The sequence below is a fragment of the Rhinolophus ferrumequinum genome, chromosome 6 (genome assembly GCF_004115265.2).
Source record: "Rhinolophus ferrumequinum isolate MPI-CBG mRhiFer1 chromosome 6, mRhiFer1_v1.p, whole genome shotgun sequence".
In the NCBI taxonomy this organism is placed as follows: domain Eukaryota; kingdom Metazoa; phylum Chordata; class Mammalia; order Chiroptera; family Rhinolophidae; genus Rhinolophus; species Rhinolophus ferrumequinum.
In genome coordinates this window covers 62,682,237-62,701,204 of record NC_046289.1, presented here as the reverse complement: position 1 = coordinate 62,701,204, position 18,968 = coordinate 62,682,237, and the positions used below count along the sequence as shown (strand labels likewise).

The 18,968-nt window shown below is 33.4% G+C and overlaps 1 protein-coding gene across 3 annotated transcripts in view; it reads right to left on the bottom strand.

Moving 5' to 3' along the window:
• Window positions 1–18,968, bottom strand: part of UBR1 (ubiquitin protein ligase E3 component n-recognin 1) — a 103,097-nt gene that overhangs the window by 22,719 nt on the left and 61,410 nt on the right. The window contains exons 27-35 of one of the 3 annotated variants that reach the window (XM_033106880.1): window positions 18,318–18,430; window positions 16,114–16,200; window positions 14,986–15,167; window positions 10,646–10,851; window positions 9,132–9,225; window positions 8,210–8,359; window positions 5,340–5,413; window positions 2,527–2,620; window positions 1,265–1,413 (exon numbers count right to left, since the gene is read on the bottom strand). In XM_033106880.1, coding sequence (XP_032962771.1) covers window positions 1,265–1,413; window positions 2,527–2,620; window positions 5,340–5,413; window positions 8,210–8,359; window positions 9,132–9,225; window positions 10,646–10,851; window positions 14,986–15,167; window positions 16,114–16,200; window positions 18,318–18,430 — 1,149 coding nt within the window. Of the gene's footprint in view, window positions 1–1,264; window positions 1,414–2,526; window positions 2,621–5,315; window positions 5,414–8,209; window positions 8,360–9,131; window positions 9,226–10,645; window positions 10,852–14,985; window positions 15,168–16,113; window positions 16,201–18,317; window positions 18,431–18,968 lie in introns of all 3 variants that reach the window. The other 2 variants (XM_033106878.1, XM_033106879.1) reach the window with 2 other exon arrangements.

The window sequence follows — 18,968 nt, the reverse complement described above, 5'->3', positions numbered from 1 at the left end:
ACAGCATTATGTCCATTGAATGGAAAAAGCACTACAGGGAAAACAACGTAAAACTATTAATCAGAGTCCAATTACTAGGTAAAAGAACCACATACGAAGATTTAGTTCTATTTACCACTGAATTTCTCGTCTCTCTTATGACAAAACTGACCTTTTTTTAATGTTCAGTCTCTAAATACAGATTCTTGATTCCTAATGCTTGTATTCCCAAAGACAGTAAAGTGTAAAGTACCTGCATTGAAAGTTTTCAATAGAAAGTCAGATTTTATTTTATATAACCCTATTGCTACTACTTCTCATTTTATTTAATCTTAGTAAATATAAACCTGTGTGTTATGATCTAACTCAGACAGGTTTGGAAGTAACTCCTAAAATCTGTTTATAGAGACTGATGCTGAAGTGGCTTCATGCTACTTAATTCAAACCATGAAACAGTGTCTTGTTACAAAAACATAATTAAATGAAGAAAATGTAGTAGGCTCCATTAAAAATAACAACCAAAAATATATGTTGGAAAGAAAGATTGAAACTGGCTTGGATAAAGATAATATGAAATAGTTATTATTCTTTTAATTAATAAAGCATTGTATATCTCATGACTGTAATGAGCAAATATGATGATTTAAAAATCTAAGCGATTCTTCACTGCTATACTTTTCTATTTCCCCCTAGCTTTACTGAGGTATAACTGATGTATAACATTGTGTAAGTTTAAGATGTACAACACGTTGATTTGATTGCTGCATTTTTCTGTAGGAAGCTTTCAATATCGCAGATAATTTTACAGTGGGCTTCCTTTCAGACTTGGTTAATTTCTGCCTGCTAATCTGTCTCTCCTGACCACCTCAGTCTTGCTTTCCCTTTTTAGGTGACTTTGGTTTCCCTTTCTTTTTCTCTCAAAGTGTAAAAGAAACAAAAATTACTGAACCTTTCTGGGGTGATTCTTCTTCCTTTGCCTTTTTTCCTTGACCTTCTAGTGTTATAAATCTGCCATGATTTTAATCTAGCTTGCTTCATGATGTCCCTTTCATATATTTTTAGCTATGTTGCATATGGCCATTATTGCAGTTAAAAAGAGATCAATACAAAAAATTCTCAGACTAAATGGCATCAGGCCACACTAATCTACTGAAATACTAATAGTATTCAAACAGGTCAGAATATCCAGAACCATCAGGGAAGAAAAAAGGAATACTTTTTAGTTGATCAATGTTAATTCCGTTTCTATGAAACCTACAAACCAGTTCTGTTTAATAGGCTTTACCAATTGCCTGGATAGTGAAAGCACATGTGCCCCAGGTCATCATGGGGATTCGAGGATCCATTTCATCAGGAGGCACTTTCAGTCCAATTCTATAAATTGTTGTGGCGAAGAGAATGACCATTTCCTTGATGCTGTTAGAGTATTTTATTCTAAAAATAAAACGGGAAAAATTTATGTAATGATTTAGTAAAAGGGGCTACCTGCTGATAAATCTAATTAGATATTGAAGCAACAAACAATTTAACTCTTGACAAAGTAAACTGCTTTTTTTCAAATTAGAGATTAGAGTCTCTGCAGAAGATTTATTTATTAAGAAAAAAACGGGAAAAGCAGAACTGTGTCTCCTATAAGTAGAAAAATATCTCTTATGAAATGGTAATGGTTATACTTGAAATCTACGTAACTTTACTAACCATTGTCACCCCAACAAACTTTAATAAAGAAAAAAAAGTTAAAAAAAAAAAAGAGAGAGAGAAATGGTAATGGCCCATATAACTTCACTTCCTGGGAAAGACGCAGTAAATGATTACAGCAGAAAAGGGTCCAGGTCCAAATTAAGGGAAAGACTGGACAGAAATTCAGAGGAAACCTAACAAGACTTAGTGTCTGGGAAAAGGGACCAAGAAGTACTTTTGTGTTGACAAGGGTGTTATGTGTGTACTTGGAGAGATAATTTATAGTTTCCTGAACTTCCAGTTTTAGCAAGTAACAAGTATTTTCAGTAGCAACGGATACATAATATAAACAAGTATCACAACTAGAAAGATATACCTCAGATAATATTCATTAAATAATAGCATCTGATTTAGATACATTAAAATTATCTTTCCAGTTATCTTATGAGGTAAAGTAGGAGGTCACTCTCTCAATTTTACAAACAAGAAAAATGAATTGGATACAGGGGGAAGTGACCTGAGGCTTTTCAGAAGTCACAGAGCAAGTTAGATGTGACTTTAGAAGTCTCTTAAATTCTGCTCTTCTTGTAAGCTAGATTACATAGAAATGGCATCTTGTTGGTCAAAAATGGTTAATTACAGGCATGGTTCATCCTAATACATATTACTCTAATATCAAACCACTTAATTTTATTAATACAAATAAAACTCCTAGGAGAAAGAAACAAGATAAGCATGGGATAAAGAAACAATTTTACAAATAAAGTAGGAAGAAGGCAGGGAGAGGATAGAAGCAAGGAAAGATTGTTCTCGACTCTAATTTTCACAGCCATTTACCAAACTTCTCTTAATTATTTAGATACTTACGAAGACTGAACTCCATAACTCAGGATAGAATGGAACTCAAAAGTAGAATCACCCATTCCTTGATCAAATAAGACTGGAATTGTTGGGTTTTCTCCTTATAAAGAAAAAGGAAAAAGAAAAATCATGAGAGTTTAGTCTGACACACACCTTTGTAGCTTTTTAAAATTATGTGTGATCATTTTAGAAAACTTAGAAAATAAGCAATTATTCAAAATTTCTCCACTCAGATAAACCACAGATAACATGTGGGGAATAGATACTCTTCTGTTCTCCATATAAATGTTACACATCAGATATTTTTTACAAAGGACATTTATACTACTGTTCTGTATCTTGTTTATTCACCAATAGATGAGAAATGTCTTTCCACATCAGTAACTCTGTCTATATTTTCATTTTTAATGAATGCATAGTATTTTATTAGTAAGGCAGCATACATTAGTGAATAAGAGCAAAGGTCTGTAGCCAAACTGCCTGAGTTGGAATCCTACCTCTGCCCCTAACTAAGACGATGTGAATACTAGCCCTCTTTGTGGCTCCATTTCACCACCAAATTAGAATTGCTGTTCCCCTATACAGCATGAGTTGGTTTTTTTCTGGTTGCTTTCAAGATTTTTTTCTTCATTTTTGATTTTCAGCAGTTTGCGTATAATCTATCTGGGTGTGATTTTCTTTAAGTTTATCTGTTCAAGGTTCATTGAACTTCTTAAATCTGTAAATTTATGTCTTTCACCAAATTTGGTAAGTTTTCAGCCATTATTTCTTCAAAATTTTTTTTCTGTACCATCTTTATCCCTCTCAGGACTTCAATGACACAAATGTTGGACTAGAAAAAAACAAGTCCCTATGTCCCTAAGGCAAGTATTTTTCCCCATTGCCTTTTCTGTCTATTCTACAGATTGGATAATTTCCACTGTTCTTATTTCACTTCACTTGACTCTGATCTAATTTCAAATTCACTGACTCCTACCTCCCCATCTCCATTTTACTATGGAGCACATACAGTTAATTTCTATTTCATATAGTATTTTCAATTCTATTATCTCCATTTAATTTTTTTTTTAATAGTTCTACTTTTTTTCTGCTGAGAACTCCTATCTTTCCATTTATTTCAAGAGTATTCACCTTAAGTTTCATGATTATATAGTTGCTTTAAACTTTTTGTCTGGAAGTTCAACATTAAAACATCTCAGGATTGACATTTGACTGTTTTTTTTCCCTTGAGAGTTGGTCAGATTCTCCTGGTTCTTTGTTTGCTGAGTAATTCTGGATTATATCTTGGATATTTTGAATATTACATGATGAGGTTCTGGCTCCTGTTAAAATTCTCTGGAAAAACGTACTTATTTGTTTTAGTAGGCAATCAACCTAATTAGGTTCAACAAGTTCTGTCTCACTGTCTGTGGGTGGTATTTCCAATGTTAGTTTTCAGAGCCTTTACTGTATTGTTTGGGTCTGCCAGGACACAAACTACTCAGGGCTAGTCTGAGACTTGACCAGTCGTTTAACACAGTTTCGATCTCAAAGCTATTGCTATACTTCTTTGGCTCCTGCCCTGCACATTTTCAGCTTGAATTTGTGTTGTTTTTCAGCCCAGGCAGGACTTGTGTTGGTCTCAAAATAGGAGATTTCCGTTCTACATCTCCTTCCTCTCTGGAACTCCCCCTTGCTCTCTAACCCCAAGGGGTCCTTTTTTCCTAGTTCCTTTGGTCAAAATGAGAAGTTTCTCTCCGTTTTAGTCCCCTGTGCTGTAATGTACTGTGATTCATGTGACTGGGGCTGACATTTGTAGTGACGCTGTGAGGCAAAGACAGAAAAAAATAATTGAGGCTTCACCCTGCATTCTTTGAAACACAGGGGTCCCTTTTTCCCAGTTCCTCTGGCCAGAGAGACTGGTTTTCTCTGGGGATTTCAGGTGTCTATGTGGCCACCCGGGCAGTACAGCTCCATGACTGGGGCTAGCCTCAGGAGAGGGTCAGAAGAGAGGAAAAAACTACAGTAGGAATTCCCTTTACACTCTCCAGCTCTGTGGGGCTTCTTTTCCTGGTGCTCTGGCCAGAAAGAGGGCATCTCTCTTGGGTTTTTTGCTATTCGTGTCTGTTGCACAGTTCTGTGACTCAGGCTACCCTGGGGTCAAAGCTGGGAAATAAAGGAGGAAAAAAATACCCAGGAAGCTCACTTTCTGTATTAACCACTCTTAAAATTTTGATATCTCTCCCCAATCTGCTTGCCAATGTTTTTCTCAGAGTCTTTAGGTAGTCTTATCTCAATTGTAATTATATAAATGAGATAACAGTTTTAAAATGTTATTTTTGTTATTACTATTAATGATAACATATTAACAATATTAGTTATAGTAATGGCTAACACATATAGTATTTACTATATACCACACACAGTTCTACTTTACATAACGCAATCCTTCAATGAGATAGGTACTATTATTATTCCCACTTTACAAATAAGAAAGTTGAGGTACAGAGAGATTAAGTAATTTGTCCAAGATCACACAGACAGTAAGTGATGGATATAAGATTTAAATCCAAGCAGTGTGACTCCAGATTAATCACTGTCTATACTGCCTCCCAGTATAAAAAAATTATTAAATCAAGTAAAGTGATTTAAGCCAAACTTAGCCAGGGCTTACAAAACCTGTATTTCCTAATATTCAACAAATATGTATTTGTAAACAATATTTTACAGCAATAAGTACTCTTTTTCCACAAAAAGTTTAAAGATTCTGATACTTATATCCCACATAGCTAAATACAAAATAATTTTAAGCAAACCTTTAGCATGTTTTATATTATAACCTGATATTCTGGCCAGAACAGTCGATATCCATCGTGCCAGGGTCAAAAGTTGAGCAAGAGCTTCTGCATTCTCACTGAAAAATGATATTTAAAAATTATTAAAGCCATTGGCACAAGGTCAAAGTGAAAAGCTGAACTTGTAGAGTTCTTCCCGGATAAATGGCTGTATGAAAAAGTCATTCCTCCAGATTAACTGCCTAGGTCATAGGAACACGTGTCTAAAAATGTAGTTTTGGGAGGGAGGGGAATTTTAAAAGTACAAGGAAAAAGACACCACCCATATGCCCATCACCTAGTAGTAGTTAATGTCAGAATCATCACTCTAGTTGCTCAAGTCAGAAACTAGGTGTTGCCATTGATTTATCTGATTCCCTCGCGCACCATATTCTAACCTATCAGCTAGTCTTGCGGGTTTTACCTTCTAAAGATATCCCAAGTTGATCACTTCTTTCTACCTTGGATTACTACCCTAATCCAAGTTACACCATCCCTCACCTGGACTATTTCAACGGACTAACTGTTCTTCCTGCCTCCACAGCGGTGTGTCATTATTGTCTATGTATTCGTCCTAACAGCAGAGTCAGAGGGATCTTTTGAAAATGTAAATCAGATCGTATCACTGCCCTGTCTGAAACACTCCAGTGGTTTCCCATCACACATAAAACACATCTCTAACCTCTAATCTTAGCTCCTAGGCCCTTTTCTGAGCTGGCTCTTTGCTCCATTCCAAGCATGCTGCCTTCTTGCTGTGCCTTGAATATGCTGATTGTGTTCCTACCTCAGGGCCCTTGCTCTTGCTATTGCCTGTGCTTGGGATTCTCTTCTCCCAGAGAGTAGCACTGCTTGTCCTTGACTTCGTTTACATCTCTACTGAAATGTCACCATCTTGGACAGAAGCTCCCTGACAACTCTGTCCATAAACAGTCTCATGCACTTGTCTGTCTCTAGCCCCCTTTATGCTGCAACTTTAGTATTTTCATAATATTTCTCACTAATCAACACTTTGTATTTTTATGTTCATTGTTTTTTCTCCTCTCTGTAATCTAAACTTCATAAAGGCAGGGACTTGATCCAAACTGTTATTAACAATCAAGGGGGACCAGAAACAGCATTATTAAAAAGGACTATAGAAACGGAACTTGCTTATTGAAATGACAGCCTTGAGTGAAGTTAAAATATATACAGAACTGTGCCAAAACTCACATATCTGGGCACAAACTTAACCTAAGAATTTTTTCAGTTCTCAGAAATGAAATTGTACTATGATTGGTTATAACCAATTTTCTTTTAAAAATACTAGCTTATTATTAGTTTTGATAGTTTTTTATATGCTTTTAGCTTTAATATCTTAGATTATACTCATGTTGATTTTCTAAAAACAAGTGGCAAATATAATCAACTACATAGGTAAGTTCAAGTGCCTAATAAAAATGTTACTTATAATTATGTATTTCAGATCCAAAGTAACAAAATGATACTACAGGTTAAAAATATCACAGGATTCGAAGACACCCAGTTGTAAGGATCAGCCTAACTTTAGAAAGGCTTGCCCTGAAGCATCCTATTCTTAAAGACATCAAGGAAAGAAGGTGCAGAACATTCCTTTAGAGAATAATTTACATGTTTAATAATCCTTATTTGGGGAACCAGTGTAACCAGCGTGTAAAAAAGGCTTGTACAGGCTAACAAGAAGTTGGAAAGTCACTATATTTTATTTAGATTTATTTTATCTTTGTCTTTATGTGTATAGGTAGGTAAGGCTTTGGAGTCAGGTCTGTGTTCAAATCCTGGGTCTGTCTCCGGGATAAGTAACAACTACTCATAGTCCCCAATTCCTTATATTTAAATGGGAATAACAGTACCTACTTCATTAGACTATTTTTAAGTATTAAATAAATAGCATAGCAAGTGCTTAGTAGAGTGCCTAGAACACATCAATTACTCACAAAAAGAAAAAAGGATAAATCTTTCTGATGCCACCTTCTTCCAAAAAGATGACATTCTATGCCCCAATATGCTGAGTAGGAGACAATTTTCAAATTAGTTTTTCTAATGACATGGAATAGTAACGATAGAGCAACTACTTACTGACACTTCTTGCCAAACCTATCACCTTTGAATTCTTTTGTTGTGGAAACATGTTTAAAGTGTTTTTTATCAACAAAACCAGGTTCTTTATTACAACTTTCATCATCATTACAAATTCAATGAGTTTTAAAGAAACTAAAACTGTAATAATAAATCATACTGTTATCATTAGGTAGAACAGTGAGAATAAAGAAATACACCATTAAGTGTTCTAGTTGTCATAAAAAATAATGAATTTGTCTGTTAAACTCTGTTTACAGGTGGTCAAAATATAAAAACTTAGTCTAAATGCTCAAAAACTATCCAAAGATATATGATGAATCGTTTTTTACTTTTACAGTTAACACTTTCTGCACGTCTCTAAAACTATAACATTTAGATCTATAGAAAAAAAAGAATTAAAAATAATACCACAAAGACTTTTAGAGAAAGGAAACTCCAAATAGCAATAAATTGTGGCAAAGGACTATATGCAAGGAATGAATCTTCTTTGCATCTTTTCTCCTTCAGTGAATGCTAAGAAAGAGATCAAAGTTCTATTGTTTTAGTGGCAGTTGGAAGCTTTACACACAACATATAGATTTGACTAACTGAATGTTCCAGTTGTTTTAGAGACCAAAAATTGGAGCTAATTTTAATCATATTTTTAAGTCGAATATTTTATAAAATGAAAAAGTATTAATTACTTTAAATACCAAAAAAGAAACTAGTAATCTAACCAAAATAGACACAATGAAAGACAGCTTTTTATAAAATTAACCAAAACAGAAATTAAAATATACCTGTTTATCGCTCGAGGTTGCAAAGGAATAATGGGGATTACAGTATTGCACAGGGATTTGCAAAGAGGGCAAAGATATTCTCCACTCTCCAAGTCGAAAAGGTCAACATGAATACGCTGCTGAAAGCTCAGCTGTACAGCTTCAAAATATCTGCAAAATTCGAAGACACAGGTCCATTCAGAACTATACATGTATCTTTGTTCTAATATAAGTGAGAAAAATCTGAAATTTTTGCCTCAACAAACGTCTTTAAAATCTACATGCAAAAATACACAAGTTCCAATTACAGAACAAATAGGGTGCCCATTCTTTTGGGGGAAAACTGGAAGACACCAGGGTAGAAAAATTTTTTAAATAATTTTACTGAATCATAACTTGTCTCCTGCCTCAACACCATGGAGATATAATGTGGACACTACTTCCCTCAGTTTCCAATGACCAACTGAAGTAGTCATTGGCTATTATAAGAAAATTATATATTTCAACCCAATGCCAAAAGGGTGAACCCTATACAAGATTTCTCAGGAATTATAGTTCTTATCTTTCATCTCTTCCAGAGGTAGAACTAGAATTTCTTGTCCTATTCTATCTCAAAGGTATTTTTTCACTGTTTTGAGGGGAATACAATTTTTATAAAGATTACTGCTTCTTTTACACAGATACTGATCAAGAGGAACTAATTAATTTGTGGAGAGCAAGTAGAAAGGAAGCATGAAAATTTTAAGTTTATAACTTTACACACCGATTTCTAAGGGTGATAATAAATGAGCACCATGCAAACAAAATTAGTAATTAAAACTGCTTCAATTATTCAAATAAGGAAGGAAGGAAAGAAGACATGGGAAAACATGCCTTTTTGTGGCCTTTAGTGAACTTCAATATGACTAGTTTCTTTCAAGAACATGTCAGGAGGACAACTTACTTCTGCCAGCACACTGCATGCATCACATGACCACAGCTTCCTGTATAAGTTCCATATGCCAAGTCTGGATCCATGAAAAGTGGGTCCAGGGTTTCTGGTACAGGAAGACAAAAATAAGAGATATGTAATCATCTCTTCCACAGTCATGAAAGAAAAAAAAATAGAGGTTATCGGGTCCATAATTCTAATCATAAACTTTCTCAGAAATGTCCAAGAAAAGTGTCACATTATCATGATAGCAGGATATATTTTCTTAATAATAAGTAAAAGAGGATAATAAAAAAACTAGACTTCCAGATATGATTCTAAAATTAGTATGGATTAATGATAACTTCTATTCTTGATTTACATTTTTATTTTAAACATTACATTTAAGTTACATATCTTGGTCATTGAAGTGATTTTCTATGACTCAAAACAATTTACTTTTGTAATTTTAAGAGTAATTTGGGTAAATTTAAAGGGACATTTTGGGACATTATAATCTACTGGATAAAAGCACAGACTATGGGTTCAAAATCTGGTTTCATCATTTATAATTCATGGCCTTGGGCAAGTTACTTAACTTCTCTGTGCCTCAGTTCCTTCATCTATAGAATGGAGCCAATGCTGGTACCTAATTTATAAGGCTGCTGTAAAGATTGAGTAAATACACAGAAAGCACTTTCTGTGCCTGGATATGGTAAGTACTCAATAAGTGTTTGCCCCCCACCACCCGCTTTTTAGATCAATATTATCATTCTAAAGGTATTTTAAAAATAAAGCAGCTAACTCCTGGGGTGATGTAAGAAGTACAGTACATTAGCTAATTAGTATTCCTGCCAAGGATATGTTTAACATGAGCCTAATCATGAGCCAACTATCAACAAATCCACAATGTAAGATACTATATAAAATAACTGGCTTGCATTCTTCAAAAAAAGTTATCATGGAAAGAAAAAAGGCAAGTGACTATTTTAGATTAAAATAGACTAAAAGACACATAATTAAAACAACACATGAAACATGTCTAGATTCTAAATGAAAGAAAAAGTCTAGCTAAAAAGTGATATTTTGAGGGTAGGGGTAAATTAAAATATGGATTTTATATTAGATGATATTCCTGAATTATTATTAGTTTTCTTAAATGTTATAATGGTATAGTAGATACATAATAGATTGCCCTTAGCTTTAGAAAATGCATGTGGAAATATAAATGTCATGATGCCTGCATCCTACTTTCAAATAGTAGAGCAGAGACATGGAGAGAGAGAGAGAGAAAGACAAAGAGACACAGAGAGAAAATGAGCAATGTGGCCAAGTGCTAACAAAAATTCAAATTAAAAAAAAAAAAAGAACAAAAGAGCCAACATGGCATGTAAAAACCTAGAGTACATTTTTCATGAGTAAACTGTGATCTGACCAAATAAGGCTAAATACAATCCCACTCCCAAACTTCTTTCAGACAGTATTTTTCCTAATTACATAAGTATGAAAAGAAATGCTCAAAAGATTATTTATTAAACAATACATACCCCGTGAGAGTTCTATGGGCTTTCCCCTGTGCTGGGTTAAGGCAGTGGATTTCTGGACACAGGCCGATAATACCATGGCATTATTTTCTATTTTCACCTCTTGTTCTTCTTGGCAGAGGATGCATGTCAGCACTTCCTTTTCAGTAATAGATGGACCCCGTTTAGGACCCAAAGCAATTCTAGAGTAGTCACTGACTGCTGGAGTGCTACCAAGAGAAACGACCACAAATGAGTACACGTTTTGGTTACTTGTCTTTATAATTTGATAGATTTTAAGTAACTGTAGGGCAAGAACTTTAAGAATAAAAACAAAATAAAACTGATATTTAGCAATTAGCTTAAAATTATCCCCCGGTTTTTATCAGTTAATTTGCTTATTAGAAAATACATTCTATGTTGCTAAGTGCGAAATCAGCAGATCACAAAGTAGAATGTATATTATAATTAATTTATTGTACCAAGAAGCTGGGTTATCTGTTTTTTCTGATTATAAAAGTAATACATGCTGATTAAGAATTTTTGGAAAATCTAAAAAAGTATAAAAAAGAAAATAAAAGGTATTATACTCTCACAACTTAGAGATAATCACTTGTATATTGCTTTCCAGTCTGCTTTCTATTTATAACTTTTACATTATCATTACCATATTGCATATACAGATTGGCATCATGCTTTTATTAACTTATATCTTATTGTTTCCTCATGTCATTAAAATTTCTTCAGAAACATTATTTTTATTTATTTATTTATTTATGTTTTAAGGAGGGTGCAGTTCATAGTGGCCCATGTGGGGGTTAATATGGGGGTTAATATGGGTGCACCACGCTCTAACCAACTGAGCTAACTGGCCACGCCCATCAGAAACATCATTTTAAATGGCTGCACAGTACTCTTACTATATGTGCCATAATAGTTTTATCCATTCCCTCTTATTAGGCATTTAAGTTTCTATTCTATTATGATAGCTATTAAAATAAAAAACTTACACTTGAATGATTTAGCAATTCTTACGGTCAACATGTACAATAATAATACAATAAATAATAGCAAATACCATGTTTCTCCGAAAATAAGACCTAGCCGGATCATCAGCTCTGATACATCTTTTGGAGCAAAAATTAATGTAAGACCCGGTCTTATATAACATAAGATAAGTTATATAACATATCTTATATAACTTATGTTATATAAGACCGGGTCTTATAGTAAAATAAGACTGGGTCTTATATTAATTTTTGCTCCAAAAGACTCATTAGAGCTGATGGTCCGATTAGGTCTTATTTTCGGGGAAACACGGTATTTATAAAACACTAATTGTGATGTGAGGCATTCCTTCAAATACTTGACATTATGTTAACCCCTTTAATCCTTCCAACAATCCTGTGAGGTAGGTACTATTGTTACCTTCATTTTTCAGATGAAGAAACTGAGGCCTAGAGATGGTAAAAAACTTACCTAATGACTCATCACTAGGAAGTAGCACAGCCAGGATTTAACCTACGTGATCTGACTTCACAGACCACGTTCTGAACTACTCTGCAGTACTGCCTCTCTACTTGGGCTTCAAGAAGCTCCCTGAAATGTTGTAGCTCATTCCATAAATTGGAAATAACTTAAATGTTATCATCAATGTAAATGAAATTATGTAATACAGAATACTATGCAGTTTTTAAATAGTGGATCTCAGCTAGGTGTGGTACCACCTCCTAGGAGGTATCCAGCAATAGGTGGGTAAGGTTTAGTTGTTGATTATCATAAGGACAAGGTGACACTACTGGAATTTAGTGGACGAGGGGCCAGATATTAAATGTTCTGAAATTCACCAGTCATGAAAATGAACTGCTGCCCAAATGCCAAGACTGAGAAACACTGAGTTTGTTTTATATGTAAGGATATGTATAGATTTCCAAGACATACTATTGGGTGAAAATGGGAAGTTGTAGAACGATATGTACATAATACCATTTATGCAAATAAGAGGCTGAATGTGATTTCTATGGATACATATTTGTATGTAATAGTATAGTAAAAATTCTTACAATATACATAAAACTTATAATCAGAATATTTTTGAGAAAGGGCAGAAAGGGGTCAAGCATTTGGGCCAGAGCTAAAAATAGAACGTTAGCTTTATCTCCACAATTTGACTTTTAAAAGGAAAATGTGTTGTGTAATTAAAATTTTGTTTTTAAAAAATGTAAGAAAATATATTTATGATTCTGGGATAAGAAAAGCCTTTTCAAACATGATACAAAAAGTTAAAACTCAAAAAGACTAATAAATCTGTCTTTATCAATGCTGAAAACTTCTCTATGGCTAAACTTCATAATTAATATTAAAGAAATAGGGATAAAATGAGAAACATAAAACAAAGTTTAGTGTCCATAATTTTAAAGGACTTCTATAAATCAATAAGACAAAACCAAAGCACCCAATAGAGATGGGCAAAGGTTAATAACAGGCAATTCCCAGAAGACAAAATGTAATAGGTTATTGAACAATCATATGAAAAGATGTTCGACTTAGTATTAAGTAGTAATTGGGAAAATTCAGACAGGCACAAATTTATAATTTTGATTATATCCAATATTTTCAAGTACTGATAACATTAACTATTGGTGAAAATAAAGAAAACAGGCACTCTCATACTCTGCTGGGAGTAGAAATTGGTAATGCCACTTGGAAGGGCAATGTGGTAGTATATACTAAAATTTTAAATAATTATGACCTAGCTCTGTCACATTCCACCCTTGAGAAGCACATGTACTATTACACAAGGGTAACATACAAAATGTTCTCCACACACACACGCATTGTTTAAAATACGGGAAAACTGGAAAATAAGGCGAAAACTACTTAAATGTCCAAAATCTGATTAAAAAAATAGTGTGTGTGTGTTTTCACATTATGGAATACTATGCAGCAGTCATAAAGAATGATGTAGAAACTATACTATAGAGCTATATATATTGACATGAAAAAATTTATAAGACATTGGAGTGAAAAAGCAAGCTACAAAACAAAAGATATGGTAAAATAATAAACCACTAAAAACTCAAACCAAGACTCATTATTTCTCTATGTACACGTTTATAAATGCATTGGAAGAGGTCTTGAACAATTGTATTTATGGCAATGGTTATCTGTGGGAAAAAAGGAGTGTAGAGAGAATGCTCAAAGGAGACTTACTGTATTATTTTAATTGTTTTCAATGAGAACAGATTCATCATTTTATGTGTGCAATCAATCAGGCAATAAAAATAAATAATGAAAGCACTAAAGTCATTAATTGAGTACACTTTTGCTTGTATCTTCTTGTTTGGATAAATATACAGTAGTCTCTTTTTCATTACTTTCTAAATAGTACATTGTTGATACGTAGTATTAGAGGGTTGGGACTTGCTGTTTATTGTTTAAAGTTTTGTATTAATTTCTAGTTTTATTACTATAGTCAGCCAAGGATAGCTTACTTTCATATCTTTTTTTTTAATCTTTAAAATATGTAGTCTTTATTCCTTGCAGTTTTTGTTAGTATACTCAGCTTTAGGATTACAGACATATTATATGGAGTATGTTTCTACTGTTAATGCAAAAGCTCAATTTCCTAAAAGTATCCATAACACACATTGCTTTAAAGAGCAGTAACAGCTAGTTTTTAAAAATAAGCAAAGGAAAAAAAAAAGCATAGAAAGTATTTTCAATATTTTAAACTGGAATGCTTTTCAAAGTACCATTATTTTCACTCCTCCCTTTCTCACTGTATCTATATAACAGCTCACAAACCGTGGCTCTCAGAGGCTAATGGATTTCCCCAAGAGCATACTACAATCAGGACTCAGAAAACAAGATTTACTGATTCCAATTCCAGTGTGCTATCCATGACTATATATGTGCTGTCTTAATTCTTTAAGAAAAAAAGAAAAACTAATATAAACCACCTTTTTCTGAAGGATTATTTTTTCAATTTGTAGTAACTGCCATCATTTTTATCAGAAATCATAAAAATGTGGAATATATGAACTGATACATAAATGAGTACCTAAAAATGCTCATGTATATAAGATAACAGGAGCTCATTTCTGTTTTTTTCTGTTCCCATTCTCATATCTTTTTGCGCATAAAGGATTCCAACAAACTGTATTGTGCACTTGAACTGTTCATCAATGTAAAATTATATTTAGTAAGTACCTTAGAGCCTTTACTGTCCCCTTCCTACCTTAAAAATACATCACGTAATTTCTCACTATAAAATATATTTTGAAAAAACATTATTTAAAATGAGTATGGAATTTTTCCTCCAAATAAATTAGTTGCTGATGTTTAGTTTTGCTTTGTTTTACCTCTCCTCCTCCATAATGGAGTCTTCTTTCCCAGACATTTCTGATGTACTGTCATACATGAGTTTGTGAGTTTCAATGAAGTTTTTCTGTAAGGCAGACATCTGAGCCATGATCTTCTGGCGATGCAGCCTAGCAGCTTCAGCTTTTCTTTTTCGTTCCGCTTTTTCTTTATCATGAGTAATCTGGGTATTAAGAAACCACAAAAATTAGGTAACAGCCATTGTTATAATTTACATATACTGGTGAGGCAAAATTTCCTAGAGTGAGAGTCTAACAACATTGATTACACCACTCCCTAAGCCAAGATTCAATCTGATGCCTCAAAATTAGTATACAGGCTCCACTGCATCATACAATGAATTGCTCCTTTGGTTATTTCAATAATTAACATAAAGGCCAAGTACCTTAAATATCTAATAAACTGTCTTTTATACTCAGTGCTAGCACATTAAGAAAAAAATTAAATGAAACAAAAAGTTTAAAACTGTCAGTCATTTAATCATTGTCATTTAATCAATTTAGGCCATCTTGATGATGTCTAACAGTTACTCCTAGATGCATTGCTAAGATTGAGAATTTTAACAATATTACTGAGATGTATTGGTATATTTTTATTGTGTTTCTAACTTAAGACTGGTGTATTCCTTTTAGGAAGGATAGTTAATAACCACAAGTAATAATAGTCTAATAATTTTAAGGTTCAAGTCATTAAAACCTGATTCATTATATTAATGAAAATCATAACCTAAATATTACCATATTTCACTGAATCTAAGATGTACCATTATCTTACGTCCCACTAAGAATGCTGCTGATTAAATTATAAAGAGCCATCAACTGTAAGACAAAGCCTAATTTCAGATATTAAAATATTTTTTAAATTAATATGGTATTTCCAACAGAGCTCCACTGCACATCAATTTCCTGATTTTTATAAAATACATGTGTATTGGATAACTACATGTCAAGTTACGCTAATCCCTACAGTACAGAAACATGATAAGCAAAAGAAGATAGACATCTCACATACTTTACAATAAACAGGTTCCTTCTAACAAAAAGCAGCAGCTCTCTCATACCAGCAAAGTTCAAAGATAGAGATGAATGTCACCATTATTATGTCATTACCTCGTCATTCTTAATAGATTCTGATCCTGATGTAGTTGCTACAATTAAACAAGATTTTTCTCTTAATCGCTTCACTGTATCAAACATCTGAAAAACAAATGAAATGTTAAAAGATTTGGTTAGATTGACCAAGAACAGAAAAATGCACTGATCTGATTTTGTCATCATGTTTCCAAATGTCTGACTTGAACTATTTACACACACACACACACACACACACACACACACACAAACACGTGCGTGCATGAAGTGACTCCTGACTGTAACAAACACCTCCCCTAGTCGATCAGCTATCCAGCAAAGGAGGAGGTTGCAGGTAGGAAAATCAACTGATAGTCTGCAGGTGTGACCATACCTCTGCTTTTGTTAGGGAAATAAAAAATGTTAATTCTCTATATTCAAATATATCCTCATAAAAAGCGATCCTACTATATGAGTATACACTGTTTCCTACCATTTCACTCAATCATTTATCTTGGGATATGTTTACAGAACAACCACATCATCTTTTTTTTATCAAATATCAAGGTTTCAGCAATATGATAGTATATCCATAAACTTATTGAAATTTTGAAGGAGCCTCAGTCTCATATGGAAAAACCTCCCAAAAGGAACTTACAAGACAACTTTATATTATTTGGATAAAATACCTAATGTTTGTAAAAGCAGATACTTGTGCTTTTTTGTATATTTTGACAATGAATTTTGTTATTCAAATGGAAAATAAATTTTGAGGAATAGATCTCCAATTTACAACACCATGTCTGTAGGATATAAATGTTGGACTAAATGACAGTTCAATATACTTTCTTAATAAAGGTAGAATAGTTAACTACTTTATTCTCTGGTTTAGTTTTACGTTTTTAAATGATTACTTGATAAATTTAACACAAATACTAAATATTCATGAAATATACTTCAAGAGAAATCTTAATAATAATATCATTATCTTATAGCTACATATCTAATTACATTAAGCTTGCTTAAGGAATGTCCCTGATTAAGTAATAAAAAGGGCTGACTTGTTGAAGTACAAAATCAGTACAAAGATCTCTGATTGATATGAATGTGGAAAATAACCACTCCATATTCTAATTACCAAAACAATATCTAGCTGATAATATCAGAATATTTTAATACGGTGAGGGGAAACTCCATAATCTTGGCTTCATGTTTACATGTTCAGGATTTTCCATTAAAGTAACACTCCTGTCTTCTCTCCCTACCCCTTGTTCACTTGTCAAAGGCACTGCCATCCACCCAATAGTTCAAGTTCCAAATCCAGGAGCTTGTTGACTCCTTGTTGATCCCTCATCCCTTTCCATCAAATCTATCAGCTTGTTCTACAGATTCTATCATCAAATTATACCTGAATCAATCCAGCTTCTCACCATCTGCATCCTTAGTCTAGGTAATGCTCACTTCTCACCAGGATTACTGCAATAGTCTTCCAATGGTCTTCATGATTTTACTCTTGTCCCCTATAATCCATTTACCTCATAGCAGAAAAATATAGGCCAGATAATATCACTTAAAATCCTTCAGCAGCTTCCCACTGTACTCAAAAATAAAATCCACCACTTTACCCTGACCTGTAAGGTCCTATATGATCTGGCTCCTGGCTGCCCCTCTGACCTTGCTGCCTACCTTGCTGCCTACCTTTCTCTCCCTCCTCCATTGTGCACCAGTCACGGTGGCCTTCTTTCTGGCCACCTTAGAGCTTTGCTTTGCTGTTCCCTCTTTCTAGAGTACTCTTGCAGACTTATAAGGGTGGCTTCATGTCATTAGGCTCCAATGTCGCGTCCTAAGATGCCTTTTTGATTACTGATCTAAAGTTACCCCCTACACATCTACGAATTATCCTGGTATTTTCTTGTTTATTATCTGTTTATCGCAAATAATATGTATGCTTCATGATAGCAAATACTTTATCTGTCTTGTTCAAAGTCTAGAAATGAGCACAGTACACAGTAGGCATTCAATATATGTTGAATGAGTAATGATACAAATGAATATTTCATTTTAAAAAAAACTACTAAAACATAGGGAAAATAGAATTACTAACATGACAACATAGGATTAATCACGAAAATCAGTAGTAAATGACTTTATAATTGAAGAATATAGTGGTTTAATTTTAAAGGCAAAGAGAGGATTCTTAAATAATTAAACCAAGACATAATCAGTTTATTTTTCAGGTTTACCTGGAGTATCCATGTTATCATGTCCTTCTGGCCTTCTAACTGGGGAATTCCTTTGAGTTTTTCCAAAAGCATTTGTATATTCTGAGCATTTATTGTCGAACTTCCTAATCCTTCTTTGAAACACAAAAATTGCATCTCATAAATAAATATCTTCATACTTATGTATAAATTATAATTTATATTTAATGTTATTCACATTGATAACCAGAGTCTGCAATCAATTTAATTACATTTTCAATGGAAGAATCTGCAATTACATGAAGTACTAAGTACTAAATTAAACAACTTGAAAAATTTGCATAACTTTGTCTCTCTTGTATATTTTCTAGTAGAGCCGCTAAGTGAAAGCTACTCTTATTGATCTGTCTTGCCTTTCCTCCACATGACTCACTGTCTAGTAAAAACACTTAAATAAATACCAAAATTCCAAAAATACGAAAGTTGGAGGAGCTGTTATATCCATAGACTGAACAGATTTATGATGTCTTCAAGGACCTAAAAAATACAGTAAATATAGAAAATGAAATGATTCTCTTCTCTTGGTCTTATAATTAATGTCCCTGAAATGTGCTTTGAAAAAACTGTTTTAATCAGGTAGCATTTAATAAAAATCTAAACTTATCCTGTTCCTCCAGGTTAAAGACAGTACAA